We start from the raw sequence: 18,423 nt of genomic DNA on the forward strand, positions 1-18,423 counted from the left end.
ATTTTTCTAGGCATCTGCAAAGATACGATTTGTAATCTCTCCAAAGTTAATATACTTGTTTCCCAGGTCATTAAGTGTTCTACTGCACATGATTTCTTTGTTGTTAATTTAAACTCAGTTAATTAACATAGAATGTATTATTATTTTCAGAGCTGGAGTGTAGTGATTCTTCAGTTGTATTGCACACCCAGTGCTCATTCCAGGTGCCCTCCTTAAGGCACATGATTTCTGATGACAGCATAGTATTTGATAGTTGATCATTCGGATGAACAGAATATGATCTATTTAAACAGTGCCCTGTTATTTGGCATGGGGTTCGATGATCAGATACTATTTTAAAGGAACCTTACATGGTGCTGTGCAAGTAGATGGCTTAGGTTATCTAGTGTGGTTTGGCTACTTCTTAAGACTTCTGAGCAAGGCTGACAGTCATCAGCCTCCATTTCCTCGTTGGTAAGAGAATGCTATGAATAGCAACTGCTTCCTTGAGTGGTGGTAACAATTCAATGAGCTGCTCCATGTTCATTTCTTAGCATGGATCCTAACAGACTAATCAGTGAATGTTAAAAATACATAGCCTGAGTTTTGTCTCGATGCTTCGCCGTCTTGCGTACTTACCTGCTGTTAGAATTAGGGTCCCAGGAAATGAAAGCTGTTTTCATTCAAAAAAAGCCGAATTTCAGAATGCAGACTGCTTTCAGATAAGTAGCCTGTGTTACTAGTCCAGTGCCTTGCACACTGGGGCTTTGGCCGTCTGGACTTCACAGGAAAAGAAGGTTCTGTGACCTTGGCAGTTGGTGCCCCATTTGGTGGAGAGCAAGCAGGTGGGAATCTGCGGGTTACAATCAGTCCTGTATTCTATCTTTAATAGTCTCTCAAGTCTTCTATCTTTGTGCTCCAGGCAAAGCTAGTCAGACCTTCTTGTTAAACTTGTTTGTATTTCTTTTCTTGTTTTTTTTTTTTTTTTTTTTTTTTCTTTCCCGGCTCTTATCCTGAACAAGTGTCAAACATGCAGAAAAGGGAGCAAGGCAACACACCAAACACTTGTATGATCGCTACCTAAGTTCAGCGATTTTTGTCCTGGTTTCTGATACGTGAGTTAAAAAATGTGAGGTCCTGACTACATTTCCTGCTGTCTGACAGGACTGTCCTGCAGAGCTCACAGGGCGGGCAGGACGCGCATGCTCGGAGCGCCTGAATGGCTCCGTTGGTTGAGCCTCTGCCTTCGGCTCCTGTCATGATCTCAGGGTCCTGGGATTGGGTCCCGAGTCAGCCTGCCTGCTCGGCGGGGAGCCCGCTTCTCCCTCTTACACTCCCCCTGCTTCTAATCTGTCTTTCTCTGTCAAGTGGATAAATAAAATCTTTAACAAAAAAAAAAAAAAAAAAAAAAAAAAAAAAAAAAAAAAAAAAAAGGTGAATGCTCTCAGGCCAGGGGCTGATGGAAGAGATAATGTCAGAGTAGAAGGACCCTGGGCTCTGGGATAGTGGCAAGAGATCTATTGTTTGTATAATACAAATTGTGGGGAAAAAAAATCTCAACATAGCTTCTGGCTGAAGGGAAAGAACATAGACCCAGGTGTCCATCAACACACAAGCTGTGTGGAGTAAAAAATGTAATTTGCAGAAAGATAGAAAGTACATCAGGAAGCAACAATGTATGGGGTTTGTGGATACATACAAATTAATAAATCGATACAATCATAGAAAGGAATCCTACTATTTCCGAATAAAAGTTTCCTCTGGTTAGGGGGTGGGGGGGATGGATAGCATTCAGGAGGGGACCACAGAGTTTCAGCTGAATCTGTAATGTTCAAATTGTCTAAAGCAGGATGGTGGGCACAGAGGTTCTTACTCTTTATACTTTTCTGTATGTAAGAAAATTTTCATGTAAAGAACTAGAGGGAAGAAACATAGTTTAAAAGGCTTCTTAGAATCTCGGGATATTTATTTTGTGGTTGTTGAGACCGGGGGAGTTTCAGTGTTTTGTTTTTCATCTATATTTTTGAATTTAATTATCATACTATAAAATTGACTTTTTGGCATACAGTTCTAAGAGTGGCTTCCACTTCTTTGCTGTTGTAAATAATGCTGCTATGATGGGGGTGTACAAATGTTCCTTAGCGACCCTGCTTTCATTTCTTTTGGGTATATACCCAGAAGTGGAATTGCTCGATCGTACGGTAATTTCATTTTTAATTTTTCGAAGAACTGCCAAACTGTTTTACACAGCTGCTGTACCATTTTATGTTCCCACCAAGAGTGTACAAGAGTGCCAGTTTCTCCACATCTTTGCCAATATTTGTTATTTTCTGTGGATTTTTTTTTTTTTTTTTTTTTTTTGGTCGTAGCCATTCTAATAGTGTCAGATAGTATCTGATTGGGATTTTGTTCTGCATTTCATTTTCTAATGTCCTATGTGATTCCTTCTTTGATTCATTGGTTGTTTAAGAGTGTGTTATTTAATTTTCACAAATTGTGAATTTTCCCATTTTACTTCCATTATTGATTTATTTTTATTTTTTTTTAAAGATTTTATTTATTTGACACAGAGAGAGAAATCACAAGTAGGCAGAGAGGCAGGCAGAGAGAGAGAGAGAGGGGAGGAAGCAGGCTCTCTGCGGAGCAGAGAGCCCGACATGGGGCTCGATCCCCGGACCCTGGGATCATGACCTGAGCTGAAGGCAGAGGCTTTAACCCACTGAGCCACCCAGGTGCCCCCCATTATTGATTTTTAATCTTATCATGTTGTGGTTTGAGCAGATACTTTGTATGATACCTACCGTTTCTAAATTTTTAAAAAATATTTTATTTATTGATTTGAGAGAGAGAGAGAACATGAGTAGGGGGAAGGATAGAGGGAGAAGGAGAAGCACACTCCCGAATGAGCACAGAGCCGGATGTGGGGCTCCATCCTAGGACCCTGAGTTCGTGACCTGAGCTGAAGGCAGATGCTTAACCAACTGAGCCACCCAGGTACCCTGATACCCACCTTTTTAAATCTGTTCAGAGTTAATTTATGGCCTAATATATGGTCTGTTCCATGGGCACATGAGAGGAATGAATTCTATTGTTGCTGATTAAAGTGTCCTCTATAATGCCTGTTAGATGTAGTTGGTTTATTGTGTTGTTCAGGTTTTTGATTTCCTTGCTTTTCTTTTCTCTGCTGTTCTATTTAGTACTGAGAGTGGAGTATTGAAGTCTCCAGCCATTATGGTAGAGCTATTTCTCCCTTTGAATCTTTGTGTTTTTGCTTTATAGATGCTGATGGTCTGTTATTAAGTATGTAAAAATATGTCTTTCGCAGTATTGAACCTTTTATTAATAAATAATATCCTCTCTTGTAAACTGTTCTAATTTATAGTCTGTTTTGCCTAATGTTAGTATAGCTGCCCCTGCTCTTTTTTTTGGTTACCATTTGCATGGAATATCTTTTTCCATCCTTTCTCTTTCAACCTGTTTGTGTCTTTGAATCTAAAGTGAGTCCCTTGTAGACAGCCTAGAATTGAATCGTGTTTTTTATTCAGTCAGCCAGTCTGACCTTTAGTTGGACAGTTTTAATCCATTTACATCTAAAGTAATTACTGATGAGAGACTTCTGTAATTTTGCTAGTTGTTTTCCATACGTTGTGTAATTTTTTTGTCCCTCATTTCCTGCATTACTGTCTTCTTTGGTATTTGGTTGATTTCTTAGTAGTCCAACAATTTAATTCCCTTATCATTTCTGTTTGTATATATTCTTTAACTGTTTTCTTTGTGGTTATCATGGGGATTACATTTAACAACCTAAAGTCATCGCATTTTATTTTGAGTTTATATGAGCTTAATTTAAATGACATACAAAAAGCTGCACCTTTATAGTGTCATTCTCAACCCCTTTCAGGTATTGATGGCACAAAACTACATCTTTATGCAATGTGTGCCCCCAAATGTAATTATTTTCAAAGGCATTGGTCTGTTAAATTATGCAGAAAAAAATGTGGAGTTACAAACAAAATTTATAATAATAGTTCTTACACACTGTGGTTTTTAAAATGTATTAATCTCTTAAATTATGTAAAAAACAAAATGTCGGAGTTATAAACTGTTGTTAAGATAATACCAGCTTTTATAATTGCCCATATATTTACCTTTACCATGATCTTTCTTTCTTTATATGGCTTCAAGTGATGATCTGGTGTCCTTTTATTTCAACCTACAGGACTCTTTTAGCACATCCCTAAACTGTGGCAATGGCTGATTTGTTCTCCTTTGCTATAGTTTTGTTGTTTAGGGAATATCATCAAAATGGAATCCTGTAATACGTAACTTTTTGAGACTGGCTTTATTCACACAGCTTTAAGATTTATCCAAGTTCTTGTATGTATGATTTGTTCATTCATTTTTGTTGCTGAGTATGTATATACCACATTTTATTGATATGTCTGTACCACAGTTTGACACAGTGTCTGTCACAGAGCAAAATTTTACATTTTGATTAAGTTCAGTTTATCATTTTTTGAATATTTTGTGTTTTGGTGTCATATTTAAGAACTACTTGCCTAAGTAATGGTCATGGAGATTTTCTGCTATGTTTTCTTATAAGTTTTATAATTTTATATTTTCTTTGAAGATTTTTTAAAGATTATATTTATTTATTAGAGAGAGAACATGAGCAAGGGGAGTAGAAGAAAGAGATGGAAAGGGAGAAGCAGACTCCCCCACTGAGCAGGGAGCCCAATGCCTATGTGGGGCTCAATCCTGGGACTTCAGATGACTGAGATACTCCAGGTGACTGAGCCACCTGGAGCCCCTACATTTTCTGTTTAGATTTATGACTTAGCTTTTATGTTATTTGTGAGGTTTAAGCTAAATACATTATTTTATATATTCTGTCAAATTACTGTAATACCATTTATTGAAAAAGCTATGGCTTTTCTCCACTGAATTGCTTTTGTACTATTGTGAAAAATCAAATTACTCTATCACTCTGGGTCAGTTTCTGGACTATTCTGTTTCACAGAATGATGTTTTTTCTTGGCCAGTATTATACTACTCTGCTTGCTGTAGCTTTATAGTAAGCCTTAAAATCTGATAATATGATTCATCATTCTTCTCCTTTTACAAAATTATTTTAGATATTCTTCTTTCTTTACCCTTCCATATACATTTTAGAGTAAGTTTATCTGAATGCAAAATATCCTGTACAGATAGTATATTGAATGTACAGAAGTACATTGAATCTACAGATAGTTTTGGTGAGAATTGACATCTTTTCTGTGTTAAGCCTTTCAGTCTTTGAATGTGGTATGTCTATTTATTTAGGTCCTCCATTTCTTTTATAAACTTTTAATATAAACTCTGTATATAGGTTCTATACATATTTTCTTAGACTTAAGTATTTCAGTTTGGGGGGGGAGATATTTTAAATAGTTTAAAGAAACTGGGTTCCAGGGACACATAAGTGGCTCAATCTGTTAAGCATCCGCCTCTTGGTTTCCACTCAGGTCATGATCTTGGAGTCCTGAGATTGATCCCCACAACAGGCTCTCCACTCGTGCAGAATCTGCTAGAGATTATCTGTCTCTCCCTCTCCCTCTGCCCTCCCATTTGCTCGCTCTTTCTTTCAAATACATAAATAAAATCTTAAAAAATATTGTTTCAAATTTTGCAGTTATTATGTAGAAATATTATTGATGTTTATGTGTTGGCTTTACAATCCTACAACCTTGCTAAATTCATGCATCAGTTCTAAGAGTTTTTTGGTAGGCCCTGTGATTTTCTACGTATATAATTATGTTCTTTGCAAATAGGGACAGTTTTATTTCTTCTTTTCCCTTTGTTGCCTTATTGATTTTGAGAGTGGACATTCTTGTTCCTGGTGTTAGTGAGGTAAGCATTCAGTTTTTCATCAGTAATTATGATGTTGGGTGTAGTATTTTTTTTTTTTTTTAGATTTTCTTTATCAGGTTGAGGAAATTACCTACTATTCCTAATTTGTTGGTATTTATTTTTTATCATAAATAGATGTTGAATTGTGGCAAATGTCTTTTCTGTATCAGTTGATATGACCATGTACTTTGTAGTCTTTACACTGTTAACCTGCTGGAATTTATTAATTGAATTTCGAACATCAAATCAACTTTTCATTACCAGAACAAAAAACACTAGGTCACAAAATATTATTCACTTTTTAAAAAATTAGGCTCCATATGTGTGGAACCCAGTGCAGGGCTTGAACTCATGACCCTGAGATCAAGACCTAAGCTGAGATCAAGACTCGGATGCTTAATCAACTGAGCCACCCAGGTGCCTGCAGAATCTTAATCTTTTTATATTGCTGCATTAGATTTGCTAAAATTTTACCGAGTAGTTTTGTTTCTGCATTCATGAGGGATATTCATTTAGGTTTGATTTTCTTTCTTTTTTTTTGTACCATATTTGTCTGGTTTGTTGTCTGCATAATAGCCTCATCAGATGAGTTGGGAAATGTTTCCTTCTGCTTTATTTTCTGGACAAGATTGTATAAATATTTGGTATACTTAGTCACGGAAACCATTTGAGTCCGTAGATTTCTTATTCAGAAGTTAACTACAAATTCAGTTTTTTAAAAATTACATGTAGTAAATCTAGTTAATATCCATCACTACACAGTTACAATTTTTTTGTGATGGTAACTTCTAAGATCTGCTCTCTTAACAACTTTCAAATATACACTACAGTATTATTAACTGTAGTCACCGTGCTGTACATTACATCCCCATCACTTATTTATTGGATAACTGGAACTTTGTGGCTTTTGACCACCTTTACCCATTTTGCCCACCTTGACTCTCTGCCTCTGCCAACCACCAGTCTGTTCTCTATATCTGTGAGCTCAGTTTTTGTTTTTGTTTTTTATGTTCCACATGAAAGCAAAATTGTATGGCATTTGTCTTTCTCCATCTGACTTATTTCCCTTAGCATAATTTCCTCAGGGGCCATTGGTGTTGCAAATGGCAAGATATCCTTTTTTTAAATGGCTGAATAAAAGTCTGTTGTATATTTATTCAATTTCTTTAGTTGGATTGTTCAGGTTATCAGTTTCATCTTGGGGGAGTTTTGGTAATTTGTGGTTTTAGAGGAAATGCTCCATTTTATCGAAGTTGTCAAATTTCTGTGCATAGATTCTGAGTTTCTCCTTATTATTTTAATTCCGGGGGGGGGGGGATTCTGCATTGATATCCCTGCTTTCCTTCCTGACATTGCTAAGTCCTGTCTTCTCTCCTTTTGTCCATGTCATTCTTCCTAGAAGTTTATCAATGGTATTGACTTTTTCAAAGGCAAGCTTTCAGTTTCATTGATTTTTCCCTATTGTTTTTGTTTCTACTTTTAATGATTATTGCTCCTATTATTGTTTCATTCCTTCTGCTTGCTTTTGGTTTATCTTGCTCTTGTTCTCTGGATTTTTTATGGCAGAAGCTTGGATTACTGAGCTGAGATGATTCATTTTTTTCCTAATCTCTAAATTTTATGTTATAAGCATCCAACACATTTTGGTATGTTGTCTTTTTATTTTTGTCCAGTTCAAGGTATTTTGTTATTCCCTTTGAGAATTCCTCTCTATGAACTTGCCCTTCTAGTCACTTAGATAACTTGCCATCTGTTCTGCACTTTTTGGTTCTTGGTGGTAATCAAGTGCATTAAGTTGAAATATAAGTCATCTCACGAAGGTTTTTTGTAGCTTCATTTGTTGTTATGAATAGTAATGTGATATTCATTTTCATTGCTTTATTAAGGATAATTGTAGCTGCCATATTTTGAGTGTTTACTATGTCCTAAGCTCTGTGCTGATCAGTTCACATGGTCTCATTAAATTCTCTTAAACTTTTCAGCGAGGTACTGTTACTAGCCCCACTTTATGATTGAGGAAACTGAGACATGTATTTTAAGTCACTTGTCCTGAGTCGCTCAACCCCAACGTAGTAGATCTGGAAATTGAGTGTAGGTTTGTTGCCAAACCCTGACTTCTTCACCATTATCCTACATTTCCTTTCATTGTTTCATTTCTTGCCTTGTCAGTAAGATGTTATGTTCTTGAACGCAGAAACTGCACCTGGAACTATGTTAGACACATAGTAATGGATTGATTTATGTTTGTGGAACTCAATTTAATGGCATGAACCGACCTGAAAGAGAATTAAACCTGTGACATTTGCCATATTGCCGCAATTTCTTACCAACTAAGCTAATTTAGCTCACTCTCCTGCACAAAAACAAAAAAGCTGACAAAATATTGTGACAATCATAATGGCCAAGGCTTTGAGCTGTCAAGGAGATGTACCAGTATGACTGACTGAACAGGAGTCCATCTCCAGGTTGTGCTGTTTAGTTCTGGTCTTCAGTCTGCCCTTTTGCTCTCTGTGGACCTCCTGTTCATACTTTGAATTTGTTTCACCGTTTGACTCTCTCACATGATTGCCTTTTTTCCCCTCCCCGCCCTTTACATCTTGAAGATTTAGGCGAACTTCTTACCATTGGTTTATGAATGTGTGAGTCTTACTATATACCATGTGCTCGTCTAAGCACTTTATACATGTTAACTCCTTAAAACAGTCCTATGAGTTGGGTACTGGTGTTCCCATTGTACAGTTGAGGCAACTCCCACAGGACTTTCTAGTGGCCCATTATCTATTTCCCACACACAATAGAAATCTGAGTGGCAGGCCAGAGGTGGATATAAAGTGAAAACAAAAGACTTTGCCTTTCATATGGCCAGTCACTTGACCTGTTAGGCTGTGCTCAGGGTTTATAGAGGGCAGAGCAGGTATATAATTGAGGGGTAGCTTTGCCCCAAAATGCCCAGGGAGTTCTCTTGCCCTTAGGTGCAACCCTCTCTCTCAATGGGCAGCCCAGAATCTTTTCCTACCTGTCCTACAGTCTGACTCTCTGTCTCTCTCTCTCTCTCATACACACTTACTCATGGAACATGCATAATGTTCATGGCTCAGGTCTTGGATTTAAAGCAGGGTACAGTGGCAAAAGCACAGTCTCGAAACTCAGTAATTTGTGGTAAGTCATGTAATCATTCAGTGTTTTGATGTTCCAGCCGTGAAATTAAAGAAGATGATAATGATTATAATAAAAACTGAAGGATAAATCAGATGATGCATTTGAGTACTTAACCCAGTGACTGGCATGTAGAAATGCTCTGTACATGTTCAATCCTTTTGTGATTATTGATGTATAAGACCTTGTTAAGTATTAGGGACAATCCACACTTTGGTATATATAGTAGCTTGTAGAACTGAATTTTGAGGACCCAGCACAGGCTTGTCTTTATCTGGGAATTTCTTAGTTGTTTGGAACCTGGAAGTTGGTTTTATCTTCTTTATTTCTGGCCTTTTGTGGGCCCTTGGGATCAACTCTATCATCCTCATGATGATGATTAACTTATGGCGCCCACCTAGCTAATTGGCTTTGTGTATATGCCAGAATTCTTTTAAGGCCAGTGGCAAAGCCTGGACCAGAGTCCAGCTTTATCTGGACTATTAATGTGATGTTTCTCTTTCCCGGGGTGAATGTTTATGCTGTGGTTAAACAAGAATACTTATGTCCCGGGCCTCCCATAGGCAGGCCCAGGGACAGAGTTAGGCCAGGCCTGGAATGGCCACTAATGACCCCTGCTCTAGGCACTCGAGGCTCAAACAAGAGTCTTCAGCAGTCAGTTCTCGGAGCATTCTTTCCTTGGTCACCCCCCTGAAAGCATATTAGGCCTAGGCCAGGGGATGGCTAAGGTGGTAGAGAGACCCCTGAAACTCAAAGGGAGGAGACAGGAGCCTCTCTGACTCTCCACCTGAGGTCACATTTGTGAGGGACGGTGGCAGGGGAGGGGGAGCTCTGGTATCAGGCAGCAAGAGAGATATAAGAGTTTGGGGTCTCAAGTTAGATAAACCTGGGCTTGAATCTTGGCTCTTCTAGCTTATGTGTGACACAAACCAGACCACTTTGCTTCTCTGAACTTGGTTGCTTTATCAACAAATGGGAAAAGTAATTGTACCTGTCTCAGAAGATTGATGTAAAAATTGAGCAAGAGAATTTATGTAAAGCAGTTAATTAGATAACTTGCCTAGATGATACTAAGTGCACATTATTGCCATCCTTTTGGCACTGGTAAAAATGAGCAACAGTAATAAACAGACTATGGGAAATGAAAACCATCCTTGGGGCTTCTGTGCAGTTCTTGTGGATCTCCTTGTAATGTCTCTCAGTTTTAGGCACACATCTGTGAGCTTCGAGAGAATACCTAGAGTACTTGAGTGTCTTCAAAGGGCACCTGGGTGGCTCAGGAGTTAAGTCTCTGCCTTGGGCTCAGGTCATGATCCCAGGATCCTGGGATCGAGTCCTGCATCGGGCTCCCAGTAGGGAGTCTGCTTCTCCCTCTCCCTCTGCCCCTACCCCCTTCTTGTGCATGTGTGCTCTCCCCGCCCCAAATAAATCTTAAAAAACAGTATGGACTGCTTTCCCATTCAGGGAGTGTGGAAATCCTGGCATTACAGTGCTGCTGTGTGTGAGAGAGTGTGTGAGAGTGTGTGTGTGTGCATGAGAGAGAGAGGGCGCGCTGACCTATCAAATCTGCTTTTCTTCAGGAGGAAGACTGTGTGTCATTCTTTTCTTCTCCCTCAGTTGTAAAGGACCATTTGCCTTGAATGATGAAAGAAGCTGCTTAAGTCCCTCCTCTGAGCTCTCAGGCAGTTGGTTCCTGGCCTGGTTGTTCTTGAGTTATAAAGGGTTTCTAGCATATGCTTCAACAAGTTTGGTATTAGGAAACGATTATTACCCAATGTTAGAGACCAGTGGTTTTCTTCTTCTTCTTTCCGCCCCCCCCATCTTTTTCTTTTTTGTTTTGCTTTTAAGTCATAAAACCCAGTCTGTAAAATCAATCAAAGCAAGCCTGGAAGCCTGCCACTTCTGCCGTCCCCACCTCCTGCAGCAGCCCTGAGGACTTTTCTAAGAAAGTCCGGGACCGCAGTTGACAAAGCACTGCAGTCTGCTGGCTGGTTTGACTCGCCTTTTCACGCCTGGGACGCTGTTTGGGTGAAAGGATTGGGCCTGGCTGTGTAAACAAACAGCCATGTTACACGAACCGGGTATCCCAGGACTGTACTCGAATCATAGGGCCCTCACTTGGTGGGGCCCGTCTTTTCACCTCTTGCCTGAGCTGCGGGGGCTGAAGCTGCTGCTGGCGGCCCACTGGACATTTAGGGAGTACGGAGCTCATTCTGTAATTGAGTGTTGTAGCCCAAGTGCGTTCAGGGAGCATCTGGGGGATTTTTGAGGCAGCGCTCAGAACATTTCATTAGCGTGGAATAGGCCGCTTGAAATTGACTCTGTGTGTGCGCCAGCTCTAGGGCCGTTCTCACACGGAGAGTGCACTTGTTTACATGCTCTCCCATATGGCAGGGCATAACGTGGCACATTTTTGCCTGCCCGTACAGCAGAGTCAGAGTGGGACCTGGACTTTAACGTTTGTTTTTTTTTTTCTCTTTTCTCCCCCTCCAGGCTCCAGATGCACATGCTGAATGGAGCACTTCTGGCTCTGGTGTTTCCTGTGGTAAATACCCGGCTGGTGAGTAGCGTCTTGTAAGAATGTACTGCCAACCTACAAACCGGTGGCTTGCTCCCTCCTTCCTTATCCAGGGCTTGCCCTTGGCCTGGGCTCACGTACCCATGTGAGCTTTAAAAAACATGTGTATTTACTATTGTACTCAGACATCGCCCTTCTCAAAGCCTGTCTGCTTTGCCAAGGGCTCTGTTGGGCAAGAATTAGTTTCTTTCCCCATTTAGCCAAACCCACAGGGTGGGCAGGGCCACCCCATACCCAGTGGCTAGCCCGTAGAATCCCGCTGTAGCCAGGGGCTGGGTGTTAAGCATACATAGAGACAAGAGGGAGCTATAGGGCTAGGGTGGCAGGGCCCTGTCCTTAGACTTCTTCATGTGGGACTGTGGAGGGATTAGCCAGCCATGTTAGAAAGCACAGGGAAAGAAATCACCTGCAAAATCCTTCCTACTGCTTTCTACTTTCATGGCTTAAATTTGCCTCATGCATTAAAGATCATAGTTTAAATCTCAAAATGATAATCCTTTCTCTTTGGATAGCATTTTCTAGTTTACAGGGTTTTTTCATATGACAGCTGTGTGAGGAAGGTAAAGGCAAGCATTATGGCCTCTTGTTACAGAGGAAGACACTGATGCTCAGGGAGACACACAAGCTCTAAGTGGCAGAGTTAGGAGTGGAGAGGCCTCTAGGCCCTATTAGCACAGATATACTTTGCTCTCTCCAAAGATGTAGTCACACCCCCCACAAATATTCATATATACCCCTATGATTGTTGTATGTTTCTAGGTGGATATTGTACATCAATAGAAATTAAAAGAAGAAGCATTCATCTAAAGCAGTGATTTTGAACCCAGGCTCAAAATTTTGCCTTCAGCTCATGTAGGGGTGCTTCGATCCAAACTAAACCAAACCAAAAGATGAACACAACAATGAAAAACAAAAAGACCTAAAGGACTGACACCCTGGCCCCTCACTTTGAGTGTCTGAGTTCTTAATCTGTGACACAGCCTCAGCATAGTGTTTTTGAAAAGTGTTTCTAATGTGGAGCTGAGGACCACCAATTTTGAGCAATGGCTCTGAAACTTAGTCTGTCCATAGCAGTCACCCGAGGAAATGGCTGAGAAATGAGGTTTGCCAGACCTCATCCCCAGAAGGTCAGATTAAGAGGAGCTGGTATGAGACCAGGAAATGAGCACTGATATAAGTCCCCAAGTAATGTTGACTGCTGGGGTCCTCGGACCACTCTTGGAGAATCAGCATCCCACGTGATCACGATCCCAAGTTACTCCAAGTGTGGAATTCCAGTTGAGGTCTGAAGACGAGCAGAGCATCACATAGGTGCTCCCTGTTAGAAAGGCAGAATTCTCAGCTCCACCTCCAACCTGCTGCATGGGAGTCTGCATTTTAACAGGTGGTTTAGAGGGCCTCCCCCTCTTATTTCCAGAGAGCATCTTTGTGTAGGACACTGTAGGACCTCCTGAGGAGGGTAACACCAGGGTGGGAGAGGGGCAGGTGGGATCATTTCTGTCATGAGAGGCCAGCACACTCAGCCCAGTGTTCCCCTGTGAGCTGGTACCAGCAGGCACAGGCTGCTAACTTAGCTACCTTTGCTCCACCTTCTGTATTCCCCACAATCTGTGACTTGCCTGACTTCATCTGAGTCTTTCAGCAGAACTCCTGCAGTGGTCCCAGAGCTGTGGGGGAGAGGTACCCTAGAAAGGCGCAAAGCAAACACACTGAAAACAGATTCTTCCCAGGCTCAGGGACGTGGAACAGTGCTGGAGGCGGGGTCTGCTCCCTGCCTGTGGAGCTCCTGGGCTAAGACACTGCGGAGGATCCCGCGCTGCTATCTTATCCTACCTGTCTGTTCACCCTGTCACTGTTTTCTCCGATGAAGAGGTAGGGCAGAGAAAAAGCTGCTCTTCTCCTTCAGTTTCAGCAGTTCTGTCAGATTCTAGGAAGGCGTGGCACACCAGAAAACACCCCCTCTCCATGCCCTGGGCTCATATAGTCAGTGGCCCTGAGTCTGAGAGCTTCCAGCCCACAGCTTTGATCCATCTCTGCCATCACTGGAGGCAGGTGTGGTTCCTCTAAACAGGTCACCTGAGTCTCTCTTCCTAGTGGGACCATCTCCCTAAGGAAAGCCAGATAGTCTTCGCCTTGCAGAACCACTGAGCATCAGCAGACTTGATGATTCCCATCTGGCAAGCTTGAAAATAAAGCCCCCCCACCCCCACCCCAGGCCAGAGCTCATTCAGACACCTGAAGTCAGAACAGCAGAGGTGAAATTTTCCTTCAGCTAGTATTGTCACACCACAGTGGTCTGTCTGCACTGGGCCAGCTGACACTTTCCGAGCGTTTACCGTGAGTCTGGTAGTGCTCTATGTGGGCTAATGTATTTGATCCTCACAATAAACTTCTGAGGCAAGGCACTGATAATTATCCCCAAGATCAAGGTGCTGGCAGGGTTGGTTTTCTCTGAAGCCTCTCTCCTTCGCTTGTGGATGGCCGCCATCTTGATGCCTTTTCACGTGGTCTTTTCTCTGTGCGTTCACATCCCTCGTACCTTTCTTTGTGTCCAAATTTTCTCCCTTTATGTGGGTGCCAGTCAGATTGGATTAGGGCCACCTAATGGCCTTCTTTTAACTTAGTCACTTCTTTAAAGGAGGTATTTCCAAATATAGTCACATTCTGAGATTAGGCTTTCAACATACGAATTTTGGTGGGGACATAATTCAGCCCCTAACGGCTTTCTGCTCTGTACAAAAAGCAATGTTTCTCTCTCCTCCCCACTCGCCCTTCTTTCTCTTTCTCCCTCTCCCCTTCTCCCCCATCTTCTCATGGCAGATTCGCTATTATAGTTACTGTAACACCTAGTACTTTCTAATTATATATCAAGCTATAGCCAACCAGCTCATCAGGAATGTTCAAGTAACTTTCTTTAACACTGAAACTTCCTTGATGAGCTTGATGAGAGATTCCAATCACTCTGGTAAATAATCTTGTTGCCCTTTTTTTCTAAACTGAAGCTGAGAAGAGCTCAGAGTTAGGGCTCTGTTTGCAAGTGTCTTGTCGGCTGGTGTTGGCTTGGTTATTTTAAATGGTTGGGACCTCTCCTGGGATAGCTCTGGCCAAGGACTTTCTGCTTTGCAACCCCTTCGCTGAGCTCAGATTGACTTAAAATAAGACACAGGAAGCAGGCAACTCTTTTTTTTTTTTTTAAAAAGATTTTGTTTATTTATTTGACAGAGAGAGAGATCACAAGTAGGCAGAAAGGCAGGCAGAGAGAGAGAGAGGGGAGGAGGCTCCCTGCTGAGCAGAGAGCCCAATGTGGGGCTCGATCCGAGGACCCTGAGATCATGACCTGAGCCCTAGGCAAGGGCTTAACCACTGAGCCACCCAGGTGCTCCAGGCAACTCTTTTTTAAGCCTGATGATCCAATTAGGTAAGAACTTAGCTTTTGACTTCTCTTTGCTCTTTCTTCTTGACTCTTTTTAATCTTCCTTTGTTGTTTTTCTGAGTAGTTATATGGAAGCAAGGAAAAGATAGTAAGCTAGCGTGTACCTCAGTAACACAGTCAAACATATACTCACATATATAAGGACAGAGAAGGAGGGAGTTCCAAGAAGTTGCCATGGTCAGCTGAAGGATTTGGGGTCATCAGTGCATTTCCATTTGCTGAGCTCTGTCCTGTGCCTTACGGGTTCTGGGGTTTGCCTGGGTTCCAGTTTCTCCTGGCTCTCCATCCTAGCAGCTGACACCTTGGAGGAAGGAACAAGTATTCCAACGGCTCATATTACAAGGAAATGGTCTTTGCTGCTGGGATTCTGGACTAGGTCTGTTTCTCACTTCTGATGAAGTGTCTTAAGGGCAATTTTAATTTTGCTTCTTAGAGAGAAGGAGAGGAAATGCATCATGGAACTATTGATTATTATATTAGCAGGGAGCTAAAGGCTTGTCTGGAATCATCTTACCTTCTAGAGGAGGGGTCCTTCGATGGATTAATGCCTTGCCTTAGGAGCCAAGGTGGGTGCCTCTAAAATCCAGCTCTCCTGACTCACTTGACTTCAGAGCTCTTTTCCTATTCTATGATTGCAGTTCAGGGCGAGTCTGAAAGCTGGTGAGTCCAGATGCTGGAGATGCTTCTTAGCTTCAGTCCACCTGAAAGAGTTGGGCTGTAGGTTTCTTTGAGAAGCTGAAGGATGCCGTAGAGCCTCTTTCCCAGATAAATGCACAAACACGGTTTTGCAGGTAATTTCAGGAGACTGTCACCTGCTGTTCCTCCACACCCTTACCCCCCACTGCCAACTCCTAGCCCATCCGTGGAGCCCATGTTAAGATCCCCCACCCAAGTTGGCAGTAGTCCATGGCTTGAAGAATAGATGCTGCCTAGTTTATGAGCTCCTTGTTATAGCCATTGGCTTTGCAGCTGGTGTTGAGGCTGGGTTCCTTACCTATTGCCTGTAACTTAACAGAACATGCCTCTTCAAGGCCAAAACACCTTCTGGAAAGTGAAAGCCAAGAGGTGGGAGCTAAGTAGGGTGCCCATGGAACCTGGTTACATATTAGATTTTCAGTTCCATCTCGTACCTTGCAAGGTTGATCTGGTCCTCAGAGTGAGGCACTGGGCAGAAGCTGCATCCTCAGCCCTGTGCCTTTTGTCCTCAAATGCCCCCAAGAGTCCCTTCAGAATGTAGAGTGTTCTGAGCAAGGTGGAGTGGAAACCGAAAACAAACTTCCAAAACACCATATCAACCCCCTTTCCTGACTGAAGACTGTAGCCCGGGCTCTATTTGCGGTTGCAGCCATCTGTCTTCTACGAGAATAATAATAAGAAGAATGGTAATGATTCTTTTCATCAAGCTCCTTTCTTCTTCAAGGCCCAAAGCCTTGTGTGTATTATTATCTCATTATCAAAATTGCCCATTATTGTGCATCCCTGTTGATCTCTCATGTTAGTTCGTTTTTCCCCTCCTTTCCCTCCCCTCCTTCCCCTTTTGCCCGGCTACTGTGCTGTTAGATGGTTCTCCTGAATGTCCCAAACTCCAAGACCAAGAGGAAGGGGTTAGTAAAAGATTGTTTTCATTACTGGGGCGGCTCCCCAGCTTCCACAGTCATTATCTTAATGTACTCAAGATGCAGCTTTACCACTGGCACACCTCGTCCTCATGTCTGCCTCTTCGCCTTGAGAATCTTACTCTTTGCTAATTGGCACATTGAAATGTGCTAATTGACCTAGAAAAGTTATTTCTGTGACTGGCAAATTGAGCTATTTAAAAAACGTATACTTTGGATTTTGGACCTCAACTAGGGACAGAATGTCCCTTTGCTTTCCTGAGAGTACTTAAATGATGAAAAGCTTCGTTTCAGAAGAGGCCTTTGCTTTCTGGACACTCGATGTGGGCAAAACTGTGCCTCAGATGTGGACAAGAGTCCAGTGTTCCTGGGCCAAACTAAACCAAATGCTAGGGACTATTCTAGAATATGTCTAATCCCTGCCTTTATTTCAAGATTAATCTTGGAGCGTCTTCGGTCCTCCGTGAGTCTGTCCCAACCCAGCAGTCCATCCAGACTTCTTTGAGCATGTTTTGGTGTGATGCGTTGTGCTGCGTGCGGCAGGGGATTCAGAGACAGCTAGGGTGTGTTCCAGGCTCACTAGGAACTTGCAGTTTAGTTAGAAAGTTGAGGCTTAAACTATGGCAGCATTACAACTGAAATCATGAAAAGTGTGTATTGCAAGGCAGTTCAGGCTTAATTGCTAAATTTACAATCATTCCAAGCTCTGAGATGAGAAGAGGATTAATGTTAGCGTTTCTCAGGTACCTACTGTGTGTCACGTAATTTACATATGTTATCATTTAACTTGCAAAAGAGTCCTGTTTTACCTATGACAAAACTGGGGTTCAGAGAGGTTGAATGACTTCCTCAGGGTTACATGACTTCTTTTACTTTTCTTTTTTTTTTTTTTTTAAAGAGTTTATTTATTTGAGCGAGCGAGAGAGAGAATGTGTGAGAGAGAGAGAGAGAGCATGAGAAGGGGGAGGGTCAGAGGGAGCTGGAGACCCCAGGACCGTGACCTGAGCCAAAGGCAGTCGCTTAATCAATTGAGCCACGCAGGTGCCCGAGTTACATGGTTTCTAAAATGCTGCAGCTAAACCCATGCCCCGGGCATGCTCATACACTGCCTCCTGGAGAGACCAGTGGATTAAGCGGTCCGAAAAAGTCTCACTGAGAAATAAAGCTCCAGCTGAGCCTCGAAGGGTGATTAGAATATGCACGCAGTCACAGAGGAACAAAGTGGTTCGGCTAAGGGAATACCGTGACCATGGCCGTGGCCAGAGCACAGGGCGGGGGGTGGTGAGGGGGAGGTAGGATACCAAGCATTCATCACTGTGCACTCGTCCTGTCTGTCCCCTAGAGTCTGAGAAGTAGGATGGAGAATCATAATTCTCGTTGTATGTGGAGACATTGGCACTTATTTGCAGGCTACCAGATGATATCCACAACCCTACTTCTGTTACGTCTTTTCACCCTTTATCACCACCTTTGGATTCCTGGGCATTTCTTATCTTTTCCACCTCTACTGATAAGAATTCCTTACCGGTGGATGGGACTTCATAGCCAGAAAAGCTCTTGCACAAATATCTCACCCTAGTGTATTAAGAATATGGATGTCGGGGATGGGGGTGGGGGATGCCTGGGTGGCTCAGTTGGTTAGGCGTCTGCCCCTGGCTCGGGTCATGATTCCACAGTCCTGGGATCGAGTCCTGCATCAGGCTCCTTGCTCAGCGGGGAACCTGCTTCTCTTTCTCCTTCTGCCTGCTGCTCCCCCTGTTTGTGTTCTCTCT

General features: G+C 42.2%; 1 protein-coding gene across 6 annotated transcripts in view; it reads left to right on the forward strand.

The window, feature by feature from the left end:
* The window catches only part of TMEM164 (transmembrane protein 164), a 154,930-nt gene that overhangs the window by 81,587 nt on the left and 54,920 nt on the right, over nucleotides 1-18,423 (forward strand). For all 6 annotated transcript variants that reach the window (XM_059158736.1, XM_059158737.1, XM_059158733.1 and 3 more), the window contains one exon: nucleotides 11,518-11,584. In XM_059158736.1, coding sequence (XP_059014719.1) covers nucleotides 11,518-11,584 — 67 coding nt within the window. The remainder of the gene's footprint in view (nucleotides 1-11,517; nucleotides 11,585-18,423) is intronic.

The sequence above is a fragment of the Mustela lutreola genome, chromosome X, assembly GCF_030435805.1.
Source record: "Mustela lutreola isolate mMusLut2 chromosome X, mMusLut2.pri, whole genome shotgun sequence".
NCBI classification, from domain to species: Eukaryota; Metazoa; Chordata; class Mammalia; order Carnivora; family Mustelidae; genus Mustela; species Mustela lutreola.